The sequence below is a fragment of the Sander lucioperca genome, chromosome 22, assembly GCF_008315115.2.
Source record: "Sander lucioperca isolate FBNREF2018 chromosome 22, SLUC_FBN_1.2, whole genome shotgun sequence".
NCBI lineage: Eukaryota > Metazoa > Chordata > Actinopteri > Perciformes > Percidae > Sander > Sander lucioperca.
Genome location: NC_050194.1, coordinates 16,855,098 through 16,868,276, shown reverse-complemented (window position 1 = coordinate 16,868,276; position 13,179 = coordinate 16,855,098). Strand labels below are relative to the sequence as shown.

The window sequence follows — 13,179 nt, the reverse complement described above, 5'->3', positions numbered from 1 at the left end:
CTAAACATCCGTAACATGTCAATATAGGGAATTACACAATGAGGTATGTATTAGTGATCTCATGCAATTAGGGAATTGACAGCATCTTTATGGAACCTCACCTGTCATTTTCTCCACGTTGTCAATCCACTGATTCTTCATGGTTTCAAAATGTTCATATGCAGCTTGGTTACCAGGGTTTCTCAGCAAAATACGAGCAGCAGATACCACCTTAAAAACAATCCGGGCAATTAATTGTCAGTCCAAGCTAGCTATAGATTTGGCTCAAGAAGCGAGAGACACTTAAATAGTTTGCCTCATGCAGAGTGGGGGGCAGACACAAACGGAAAAACAGATATAAACACTAAACCATTACATACTTGTGGTGTTAAATCTCTTGTTGACTTGACAGCAGCCTGGATTCCCTCCACTGTGCTCTTGTTGGCAGTACCGACAGCCGCAGCCTTCTCTGCTGTGGTGCCAAGCTTATTGGCGTGGTTCTCAAAGTTGGCAGCCCTTTCGTCAAAAACCTACACATGATCAAATTAAACAATTACTGCATTATTAAAAAGGGTTGTTAGAAATAATACAACACCCTGCCAATAAATATAACACCACTGAATGAGGCTGATTGCAGTGAGATCACAGTGAGGAGCAGAGCGACTGTACCACTGACCTCATCTCTGTTGGGGGCGTCCAGCGGGGCAGTGGCAGCCACTGCCAGTAACTTGATGGGGGTGGTGGTGTCACTGAAGATGTCCGACACCTCCTGAGTCATCGCCTCTTGCATCTTCCCTTTCAGGTCCTGGGAGGAGGACAAACAGATGTTACAACCAGTCAGCACACTCATTGTGGCTCACTGGGATTACAGATACACATGCATTACATCAGGAGTACTTTGTCCAAATAAATATCGCTGATCTTGTAGATTCAAAAATAAAAATTCTTATTAAACTTCAATACCCTCTGAAGTAAGAAAGTGTTGTATGAAAGCACATTATTGAGGTTTTACTTGTACATTTCAGTTTTTGGAGAAGTTATACTTTCAGTGAGAATACTTTATATTTAATCTGATGGCTGTTGTTGCTACCCATCTTGCAGATTTAAAGCTTACATTCAGTTTGGACGACATAAACTTAAAATATGGCCTCAGACTTTTAGGGAACCATAATAACTGACATTATTTTAAGACTTTTAGAGAAGTGTCTCAGCCTGTAATCTTTCAACTCATGTAAAAGAATGAAACCCCCAAAATTGTTGATTTGAGATTACCATTATTTCACAGATTTGTATCATTTCAGTATCTCCAATTTTGAACATTAAAAACATTTTTGTATTGCACTTTTGTATGTGTTATTATGACACTTAAGCTGACTTTTAGTGGAGTATTTTCCAATTGTGGTCATACTACTTGTACTAAGGGTTTATATATTTCTTCCACCCCTGGTAACCAGCAGAGGGGGTTGTTTCTCTGTCTCTGTGTATAAATCCTGCTCCATCACAGTGAAGCTACAGGTCTGAATGAGAATGACTGTTGAGTGAGAGCCGTCTTACTTTCAAAGCCTCTTGGAGCTGCTGAGCAACAGCACGTGCCTGAGGGGAGTCTCCTTCACCGCGGGCAGCCAGGTCGGCCAGCTGGGCCATGAGCTGCTCCACCTGCTCACACTTACCCAGCAACTCCTGTCTGTATGGGCCTGGCAGAGCGTTGGCCAGTCTGTGGCCCTCTGCCACCAGCCCACGGATGGCTGCCTGACCTGAACACGCACACAAAGACAAACATATACACTTGAAGATTCATGAAAAAACAACATTCGGCTGGTTATTACCTCTGGGTGCACAAACGCTAACAAACCTGTGTGATAAGTGACAAATCATCCACTGCTTCTGGATTTTATTTGTGAAATTAGGGCATTAATATATTTTTCATTTTTGATGATCAATCATCTACAAAATGTCATAAAATTGTGAAAAATGGCCATCACAATTCCTGCGGTGACCTTTTCAAATAGCTTGTTTTGTACGCCTAGTAGCCCAAAACCCAGCAATATTTATTTATAACGATATAATAAAGAGGCAAATCCTCACATTTGAGAAGCCTGAACCAAAGAATGTTTTCGATTGACAAATTATTTTAAATACTAAACTGAAAATTGTTAATTGTGTCAGCACTAGTCAACAAAAAAGTGTGCTTTTTAGTGCCAGCATTGAACTTGGCCACCTCATGCAAATAGCTGCCCATTAAATTCTGGGTAGTTTTGGTATTTTACTGGGTGCTTGTGTCAACACTAGAGGGGAAAGAAAACCATGTCTTCTTTTGTATTATTTCATGTTGTTCCTTTGAGGTAAGCCTTGCCTCCATCATATTGTGTGAACCAGTCATTCCTAGAGCAGCCAGACTACAGCTCTATTGTAAACATAAGGCAATGTCCAGGTTTAAGAGGAGGCGAGCCAAAGGAAGGAAAAAAATAACAGTGTTGGGAAAGCGTTGTGGAACATTGAGTACAGTAGAGAGAGATATGTACACAAAGTGTCTGGTCTGCTTTTTAACCACAGGAGAAGTGGAAGGAATGTGAAGGAGAAAGATAGAGAGACAAGGAAGTTGGGGAGGATGGGAGCCAGACTCACCCACACCGCTGTCATCCATGGTGGGATTGTCAATCCAGCGCTGTGCCTGCTCAATCTTTCCTTCCAAGTGAACAGCTGCCTTTGCAGGCCTGCTATTAGCCACAGCTTTGTTGGTCTTGGACTGCAAGTTCTGCAGAGCTGTTGCAATCTGTTTAGCCAAAGCTCTGGCCTCAGGAGTGTCACCTTTACCCCTATAAGGAATTAAGAACAGCGAAAAAGGTCTGAGGTGGTGTTTTATCGTAAAGATATGGCTGAAATTAGGTCTGTAAATTGCCATTTACAGTTAGAGAACAAATAGCTATCGATCATTTGGACTAAGAGCACTTTCACATTGCTGGTTTTGTCCACATCTGGACTAATTCACCTGAAAATGTGGTAAAAACACATACTCCAATCCACTTCTAATAAGTGGAAGAACCGTTCCAGGTAGATTGTAGTACAAAATCAGTACTCCCACAGGAAGAATAGAGAATTATTAGAAGGAAAACGGAAGAGATAAAATAACTCACTGATCTATGGGCAGAGAATAACTTTCAAGCCCAAGTTGACAACCATTACTGAACACTCATTTATCAAATGTCCCCCTGCATATGTAAAAACAAACAATACGTCTCAATACAACTGTAACTCAGCATATAATGATGCAATATTTCCAGCAGTCAGGAACTTACTGTCTTCTGAGATCAGACAGTTTGGCAGTCATGGCAGCGATCTCTCCAATAGAGCGTAAGATGTCATCTCTTTCTTTGGGGTCCTCACACATGTCAGCTATCTTTTTGGCCTCAGTGAGCAGGGCCCTGATGTTCTCTTCTCCCTCTGGCCCGCCGTTAGGGTCTGCCAACCAGTTCTGCAGGGGCAGAAAAAAATAAAATAATCAAATACTTCTATTTCGAGGTTTGAATCCATGTTTTGTAAGGCAAACAGGGTTAATGACTCACCTGTGCGGCATCAATCCTTTTGGCGATGACCTGCTTGGAGTTAGTCATGGCCTCCAGCTTGCGAGCAGCATTTTCCACCTTGCCAGTTAGCACGTCGAGCCCCTGGGAAACCTGCTGTGCCTTCTGCATGGCGGCTGGGGATGCCCCCTGACCTCTGGGGTGGACAAGGAAAACACATGGATACCATAAACTGCAGCACTGCTATGCCTTTAAAAAGGCCACACATGCACACTTCTGTCTGCATTATGGTCCTCTGTTTTGGCTTTTCAGAGGAGTAACTCAACCAGGGGTTAAAGTAGATTATGGATTAATACCAGACAGCTGCTTTTAATCGAGCGTGACTCAGGGTCCCTGGTGACAATCAGCTTTCATATCAGAAAGATATCACTTCCACTCTTACACACTATAATGCCCTCTAATATGCGTACTGCCTTACACTCCCTACCCTTTAAGGATGGAAAATTAAACCGTGTCAAAGGAGCATTCATCAATACAAATATCCGATGAAAATGTGATTACAGAATCATACTGTAACGGATCATGAGACTATCTAATGAAAGAGACATGGACTGCATGAAATATGAGGGGGATTACCATAGTTGCCATAGTTGTGACACAAACACACAAAGCAATGTCTTTTATGGTATATAGTGTACCTGGCCCTTATCTCAGACACCTGGTCAGTCATCTGGCCCAGGGTTTTGGCTGTGCCCAGGATATCTCTGCGCTCCTTCCCAGCACACAGTTCACCAACTTTCCCGGCTTCATCAAGGATCTGGCGGATGGCCTGCTCACCTGCGTCCCCTAGAAGTACAACACAAGGCCAAACACATAAATTAGTCACTAGATACAACTAGATTATCAGTGTGAGGACGTGATTAGCGGCAGAATTAATAGTTTAAGGTATAGGACATGGAATTTATTACCTGGTTGAGCGTTTGGATCCCTCAGCCAGTTCTTAGCCTGAGCCATCTTTGAGTCGATAAGCCCCAGAGCCCTTCTTATGGCCTCTGTGTCCTTTGGGTTTGAAAGACAGAATAAATGAATACCTTAAAATGGGAATCAATGCAACCAAAGAAAACTAAAAAAGGAGTCGATGAATGTTTTACACATTCCATAAATCTCCATAAATCATGACATGAGTATTAGGGACACTATACCCCTGTAAATAATATATTCTGTGTGAATTAGGTTAACATGTGATGACATGTCATATCATTTTATTCCTAATTAGAAATAATCCTCATTCACAGTTTTTCCTGAGCGAGATACATGGTCAAGAAAAGCTCCAGGCTCTCGTCATCGTTCTGATCAAACTCAACTGTTTAGTTATTCCAGTAAAATAAACACACAGCAATATGCAGCATCGCTAACATCTATCAGGCACAACCATGTAGCGCATGCCGTTTCCATAATTCTTTTACATCGTCAATAATGAGCGCGTCATGTTATGAAAGCCAAACGACTCTCGGTTGTATCTCAATCAGAATGGATGGAAATACAACAATCTGTCCAACAGCGGCTGACTTGACAATGAGTCCACTCATTGCCGAAGTCTGCAAAATCAAGCGGAGTCCTGCAGGACATGGAGCAAAGCAGGAGACCAGAGTGGATGAATGAGTGGTTAAGTGAGCTTATTTGTCATGGTACAATAATAGAAATTCAGAAAACACACGTTACTTTCCTTACTAATGCAGCTTGTATCTTCATCACAGAGTTCAGCAAGAGTTCCATAGCAAATTGAGCCGAATAAGAACAAACCTCTACTGCACCACCAAATATGTCTGAGCCCTCACAATAATCCCTATTTCAAAATAAAAGAGAACAACAAGCATGTCTGTTTGAATAACTTGGAGTGTGGTCGTAACATAGCAGAACAAGGAAAGGGAAAAACAGGTAGTATAAAGGTGTGAAGTGATGTCACCAGAGCTACAGGAGGTGTACTAGTTTACTGTTCAAACTTGTGCAGCTGCTGTTCTGTCTGTAACTACCTGTGTATGTATGTGGGTGAAAAAGCAGTAAAGTAAAGTGAAGTGAAAGATGGATAGATATAGGATCTTTGCACTCATATCAAATGCAAACACACATTCTTTACAGCCTATAGTAAACACAGATTGGTATTACTCAAAAAGTAGACAAGGTGTGATTCATGGCATTAGAAATAGGGATTATGTAAGTGAGAAGGCACAATTTGTGTTTAGGGAAATAAGATTTGTTGAGCAAACAAGGCCATATATATTGGATTAAAACTACCATTCATACAACACAATTCAAATCAGTTTTCCTATGTGCTCTCCTCCTAAGGCTGGGTAATGTGGATCAGGAAAATGCAGAGAATTCTCATTAATGACCCAAATCAATACTGCATGAGTCAGGTTAATCAATAATCAGACAGGTTGAGGGCATGCATATAGTGAGGTTTACATGACATAGGAGGAGGACACACAGATGTTGATACAATGTCATGTTATGAAGCAAAACAAATAAAAAATGAGGGGGGGGGGGTACTGCATAGATCAGCTATTAAAACCTGCTAAGCACTTCTTCAATAAACACCATTCCACTAGCAGTCCAATACATTCAAACTGCTAATTTACTCTATCAATATCTAGTCAACAGTCTAACCTCCCAACTGCCTCATTACTAATGAGCACACAATGGCACCACAAAGCACAAGACAGCACACACATCTGTCAGACATGCTGCTGCACAACCAAGTGGCGAGAGAGGTAAGGCTTACCTTCTACAGGGGGGTGAAGGGAGAAAGAAACGGTAAAAAGAAAGGAAGAACGACATAAATACAAATATTGAACTGGACATACCAACTAAGAGCAACAAAAGAAAGTGTCAACAAAGAAAAAAGTGGCACAGAAAGAGTGTCGGGACAGGAAAGAAGCACAACGTGCAGAGCAGAAACAGATGAAAGAGCCCAAAAGATTAACCAGCTACATAGATACACAGAGAAAGTTAAATCATTCCTAATTTGATTACTAACTGTAGGTAAGCTTGAAATATAGCAAAAGCATTTTTCACACCTGTCAACCTTGAAATAAGGTCATCCTGATGAAACAAAGAGCATGCCTTGTTAAAAAAGTAAAAACATAAACCAAATGAGAATAAAATCACTTCATATTCTCTCCAGTCTGCAGCCGAGTCCTGCCTAAGGCATTCTGGGACTGTGTGAGAGCACAGTGGGTAGCATACAAAATAAGAAATGTGCTCATACAAACACCGTTTCCAGCTGCGATCCGTAACGAATGCGCAAAAACAAAGTTTAAACACTCTTAGCAGCCCAAAGACCAAAGCAGTCTCTTGTTCTTCATGTATACTTATAATAAAAGTGTGTGCATGTGACTTTGACAGCCATAGACAAACAGAGGTAAAAGCATGTCATTTATTGGGCATACCTTGTTGGCCCAGGCATCCTCGTCCCAGGACGTAAGCTGCAGCACTCTGATGATCTCATTTATCTCGGCGCTCATCTTCTCAAAAGTGAAGTTACGGTTCTTCAAGGCCTCCTCTACACCCTGGCTACCAGATGTCTTGGTTGTCACAAAGATTTTGATACCTGAAATATAAATCAGAAATCACAATAAACAATACAACTCAAAAATACCGACCTAAAATACATTGTGTGGGCCAGTGTATTTGCCTTATAAAAAAAGAAACAAAACAAACATAATGTACCTGAGATGAGGATGGGCAGCAGTTCTTTGACTGTGTTCATGGAGTTGACCAACATCACACGGTGCTCCTGGTGTGTCAGCTCCTGCTGTCGCTCATCTATCATCTTTGCCATCTTTGTCATTCCTGGACACAGGCAACAAACCATAGGTGGAAAGGACCTAAGTATATTTACTCAAATAACATACTTTTAGTGTCATTTTAATGTAATGGTGTGTGGTGATTACCATTTAAGACATATCAGATGGAAATGTTGTACTTCTAACACAAAATGTGTTTACTTCAGTAAAACTTTGAATACAGGGCGTTTACCTCTAATGGGATAATTCTGCAATGAAGTGTTACTGCTTTTATTTCAGTAGAGAATTTGAGTTCAGTATTTTCAACACTGCAACAAGCACAAATAAATTGCTAACATTGCAAAAAACTAAATGACAACTCCAGCAAATACACATCCTGAATCTGTCAACCAAGACAGCAAAATCTCTAAGATACCGTCAAGTCAAGACTACAGCAGTTATCTTGCCACTACTCTATCAGCCAACTGACCTGGTCCCAGGTTCTTTGTGTACGTGATCAAGTCCTCCATAGACTCCACCACCTCTGCCACTGTCAGGTACTCCAGGATGCCTTTGCACACACGGATTATTTTGCGGACCTATGATAATGACAGGATAATATGTTGTAAGACAGCAAAGCTAATTCAAAAACAAAGTTTCATTCACAGAGAAAAGTGATTATGCAAAAAAACCACCCACTCCTCCTCCCATTCCCATTCTCTCTAATTACGCTCTGATAATGCTGCCTACTGACATTCCAGCCTCTTTGTCCTGCTTCACTCCAGCTTTATGTGGACTGCTGGAGTCACCATTCCACTATACAGAGCCATGCCTGAGCTGCATTGGAAAACATGATGGCACCACTGACTGATGGCTCCTGCTGACTGCTGCAGACAGCGCTGGGACGCCTGATGTCTGCTCCCAGAAAGCTGATCTGCAACTTTTTTTATTTTACTCTCAATCCCTGAGAGGAAAGGAGTATCATCTATCAGGCCCATTCTTTCTGCCTGGTTCAAGATTTAGGAAGTGTTTGTGTAAGAAATATGGAGAGTTTCAAAGATGTGCGGTATATTTATCTACCTCTCTGTCTATTTTATAAGCTTTGCAGTACCCAAGAGAAATGCACTGCAAGAATGGCTACTGTCCTTATACCAGAAGAGCCTGGAACAGCAGGCCTCTGCCATGATCAAGTGTCCATTAAAAGACACTAAAGCCCTTTCAGATCAGCTTCTGCTCCATGAAAATCAATGGTATAACCTTTAACATAGTTACAAGCTATATTACCTATGTTCTGTCCATTTCTAACTTTTGTTGCCAGATATACAGTATCTTTTACAGCCTGACCAATGGTGGGTTTTAAGGCTGATATCTTATTATTTCAGAATAATAAATATCAGATAACAGCTGATATTTATGTTTTAACAAACAAGTAAGCACAGAACCACAGATACACATTTAGTTATTAAAGAGATGAGATATGATGATATGTCTGGGGTATGGTAATAACATTTAAAAAACTAACTTCATTGTCAAAGAAAGATGAACAGCAATCTTCTATGTGAATTAATGTATGTTAACGATAAAAAAACAAAAACAAATTTAATTCAATTTGATTTTTAAGTTGTTTAAGTCAGCCTGGATTAGCACATGTTCAAAGCTGACTTTCATGCATGTAACTGCTGGTTTGGCGTTTTGACATCTGGTTGCAATGTTGTTATCAGCTTATCACAAACTCTGCTTCCTGGTTCCTGTTTATAACCAAGCACAGAGTAAACGACGCCATATTGATGTATTTTCAGTCATCTGAAACATCATCTGAAAACACCAGGCAAGTCAAAGCACATGTAAGCATCCATCATTTTGCAACAATGCTTAACTAATGCACTGGGAGAACTCCAGAGCACAAGAGGCAGATAAATCAATTCCTCCACTGTCAGATATCTCAATAAACTGTTATTAAATGTACAGATGTTGTTTGGACTCCTCTGACGACGACGGGACCTTGCTCAAAAAAACAAACAAACCGTCACCTCGTACAATTCAGTCAGTGGTTCTGAAGGATGCGACTGCGACATGCAAGCAAAACGGCGCTAAAAAGGCGACAATTAAAAAATGTGAAGCTCTAGAAAGTCAGATGTGCTAAACTGAGAAACTTTTTCATTAAAACCAGCAACAGTGAAACGCTAAATGAAGACCATGAGACAGGTAAGCTAAGCTAGTTAGGAGCAGTGGAAGATGCTAGCGGCCATGCAAAACATAATATAACGTTGCCTGCAAACCAGCGTTCATGTTTATGAATCAAACTTTTTCTTGTAGCTTCTCAGCAGCAGCTACTAGTGCAGTTTGCTTCTAACAGTGACAATGAAGAGCCAGTACCAAGCACCAGCCATGAGCTCATAACTCCAGAGTGGGCAGGTAGGATTGCTCATTGAGTGAATATTATAAGAACTAGAATCAATATTAATGAAGAGTATGGTGTAGGCCTGCTCTATATGAAAAATGCCCTGAGATAATCAATGATGCCAGATGATTCGGCACTACATTAATGAAACTGACTTGACTTGATCAGAAAGCTTTGTAAAAAGGGGAGATTTGTGCTGAGAATGAAAAAATTAAATAATAAATGTTGTTTAGTGTCAGAAGCAGAGCAGTGTGCAAGTAGTGTGGAAGGCACAGGTAAGCTGTTGCACCACAGTGTGTGAACAAGCAAACATGATCAGATTAGCTACAATATAATCCTTTTCCAGGCCCAAATGTCACTAGTCCACACACCCATTATGTCTTTTATCATCAAAAGTAGGATAGTAAAATATACAGAGCCCACGACTGAAAGGAAATAGGATAAAAGTAATATGGAATATTATACAAATTTGTATTTACTCTTTATTTAATTTCACGGTTTGGATATCTGTAAACACTTAGTTGCACAGAACATAGATTCTGGTATCGTTGAACATCATTGTGTTGTTATAAAGATGTTAACTGTTAGTTAATAATACGTCTACATTGTGCAACACTTACTGTATGTGCACTGAATTGGAAATTATATTTTATAAAAAATACACTGAATTGCAAGGCTGTAGAGAACAGTGCGCTATTGCAGACTTATACTAAGGTTTTAATTACTATTAATTTAAAAATATTATTAAACTATTAAAATTAATTAATTATTTTAATATAGTCAGTCGTGAAGTAAAATGGGCCGGTCTAAGGTATGAAACTCCAGGGCTGAAAATGAGTCCCACTCTGGCCCTGGTGTCACCTGATTGATATTTCTTTCCTGTAACAAAACCTGCATTGTGACCTTCTTGGTCAGCGAACAGACTTATGCTGGTTTACAGATATGTCAAATAAAATAAAGAATGAATGAGCGAATAAACGTATGAATACCTCGGCCTCGTCAAAGGTCAGGAGCAGGTCAGAGGTCCCAGAGAGGATGCCCCGGGAGCCATCGATGAGGTAATCCCGAGCAGGAACGGAGTATGGATCAGCTTTCAACATGGAGGCAGCCTGCACCAGTTTAGTGCACGCATTCTCCACTCTGTGGAAAGCAGAAGACACTGAATTTTAAGACCAGTTAAAAGAAATCCTCAAAACAAGTCATGCTGATGATACGAAGCCCTTCAGAAGCCAGATGGACTTGGAAACAGCAAATTGCCTACAGCAAAAACAAATGGAAGCTTTGGGATACAGCTAGCCATAACATACAGTGACTTCTCTCTAAGCATGATTTTCATCTTCTTGTATGCTTCTTATCACATTTCAAGCAAATACTAATGTGAGAGCCGATGAGTCAAAATCTCAGATGAAATGTTTTTTATAACGTCTTCCATACAGAGGTTAAATTGGGGATTAGGAAAGGACGGGTTACTCCTTTCTACACCTACAGTCAAAGCCTAACAACAATTCTTTATACATTTAATTTATGTTTAAATTTCGGGATTACAATTACTTTAACCTGATTAGATTTGACTGTAACTGATGCAGCGTGTAATCAAAAGTATCCAAAAATGAAAATATTTCAGCTCGAAAGAATTGTGAACTGAAGAATCCACTGGCAAAATATTAAGAGCCCTTTACAGAGAGTTTAAACATCATGTTAACAGCTTACTCTTATCTTCATCCCAACACTATGGTCAGTAGTTTCCTTCCTATAATTCAAGCGCTTGTGTGATTAGCCGCTTGTGTATACAATACTGTTCACGACAAGCTACAGCACAGCATGTATATGAAGATACTAATTATTAGATATCTTAATCGAACTTCGTTAGTGAGTGCTAGTAAGGAAATTATGTAAACAAACTTCTGCAGAATTAAAAGGATATTGTGAAGTTTAAATTGAGAAAACGTCTCCTTCAGCTTTAGGTACTTTTAGTAATTTCTTGAGGATTTTTAAAAAGGGATTTAGTTATGGAATTATTGAAACATAAAAACAATGTTTTCACAGAGTAAACGTGTTACTGTCCTGAAGCGAGACTGTTAGAAATAGCTGTATATAAATGAATTGAGCTGGAAGGTTCATTCATGACCTTGGAACCACTTGTTGAGAGCTAAAAGCTCAAGAAGATTTGTTTTTGAAAAAGCCTAATGAATAAGTGAATGGACAGGACATTTCTTTTTTTTTGTGAATTCTTGAGTGAGTGGGATATGGGGGCAGCAAGTTGGGGGCTGGTTTAAAATGAAGACCACTTTAAACTGTTTTAATGGGACTAAGGATAAAAAAATGTTATTTGTTGTACAGATTGTAATGCCCTATGAAGCAAATTTGTGATTTTGGGTTATATAAACTAAAATTGACTTGACTTTGACTTCTGCAGCATGAGTATCTCTGTCTCGTGACAGAAAAGTTAGCTTGTTCTCACAGGATGGGATTTGGATCTCAGGAGGCAGTGCTCCACTCTGGATGGCTCCGGCCCAATTTAATCCCCGTTTCCACAGAAATGTAAATGATTGATAGTTGCTTCCTGGCTGCGATGCACTCAGTGCACTCCAGAGCAGAAAAAACTGCAGGCTCAGCCCTTTGATTATTCATCATACATGCCACCTGCATTGTATCATAACAGCCATATTGCACATAGAAACAGGCGACAAGCCAAGGAGTGACACATGTTCTAGTTCCCATAGTACAGTGCTTTCCTTCTTTTGCCTACAGGCCAAATGTTACCGTGGTAACAAGGGATCATTATTGCTATTTTCCATATTTTAGGCGTTGCAAAGGGGCCAAACAAGAGGAGTTCAGTTTCCATTCTTCTGAAAGAGCAAGTCTCCTGCAAGATGAAGGCTAATGTATATGCATGACATCAAGGCTGACGTGAGTGTGTGTGTGTGTGTGTGTGTGTGTGTGTGTATCTTTGCAGAGCCAGCCAGCAATGTCCTTCAGCGTGCACTAGCGAGAAACAGCCATGCATTAACAGGCCCCCGACAGACACTATATTTAGTGAAGGAGACACATTCCAGCACATGTGCTGATGGATGGCACCAGGGTGACGATGTGACTTTGAGGCGCCAAATGTGTTGAGCCTGACGACCTGAGCCTGCCAATGCAATTCATCCCTGACCTTGGGGGGCTCCCAGGTCCCGCCACTCCCTACCTTGACTGTAGTTGCTGATGTAATAAGGAGGATTGGTGAAAGACTGTGATACAGACAGGCAGCAGCTGAGCCCAATGGAAGGATTTAGCTGATGTGGAGTGATCCTAGGAAAACTAATACATGATCTGATTAAATATGTGCATCTCTCCTTTTCGACATCAATATGTAAAGTTTTTGTGTGTGTTCTTCATGTTTTACCATAAACAAAAAGCAGCAGCAGCAGCAGCAACAGCAGCTCTTATGTATGAGGATATGTATGAGTTTATGGCCCTTCTCATTTAGGGTAAAGGAACTCCTCCCTAG

At 40.5% G+C, this 13,179-nt stretch overlaps 1 protein-coding gene and 1 long non-coding RNA gene across 3 annotated transcripts in view; one reads left to right on the top strand and one right to left on the bottom strand.

Moving 5' to 3' along the window:
* Positions 1 to 13,179, bottom strand: part of LOC116061149 (vinculin) — a 28,207-nt gene that overhangs the window by 3,539 nt on the left and 11,489 nt on the right. Inside the window, exons 3-15 of one of the 2 annotated variants that reach the window (XM_031315076.2) lie at positions 10,676 to 10,826; positions 7,776 to 7,884; positions 7,230 to 7,352; positions 6,950 to 7,110; positions 4,469 to 4,562; positions 4,199 to 4,346; positions 3,543 to 3,696; positions 3,276 to 3,451; positions 2,605 to 2,795; positions 1,534 to 1,733; positions 656 to 784; positions 360 to 509; positions 102 to 210 (exon numbers count right to left, since the gene is read on the bottom strand). In XM_031315076.2, the coding sequence (XP_031170936.1) occupies positions 102 to 210; positions 360 to 509; positions 656 to 784; positions 1,534 to 1,733; positions 2,605 to 2,795; positions 3,276 to 3,451; positions 3,543 to 3,696; positions 4,199 to 4,346; positions 4,469 to 4,562; positions 6,950 to 7,110; positions 7,230 to 7,352; positions 7,776 to 7,884; positions 10,676 to 10,826 (1,895 nt within the window). The remainder of the gene's footprint in view (positions 1 to 101; positions 211 to 359; positions 510 to 655; positions 785 to 1,533; positions 1,734 to 2,604; positions 2,796 to 3,275; positions 3,452 to 3,542; positions 3,697 to 4,198; positions 4,347 to 4,468; positions 4,563 to 6,949; positions 7,111 to 7,229; positions 7,353 to 7,775; positions 7,885 to 10,675; positions 10,827 to 13,179) is intronic. The other variant, XM_031315077.2, reaches the window with a different exon arrangement.
* LOC118494241 lies at positions 8,293 to 13,034 on the top strand. Its single transcript, XR_004896349.1, has 2 exons — positions 8,293 to 8,351; positions 12,643 to 13,034. It is a non-coding gene; the product is annotated as an uncharacterized LOC118494241 (long non-coding RNA).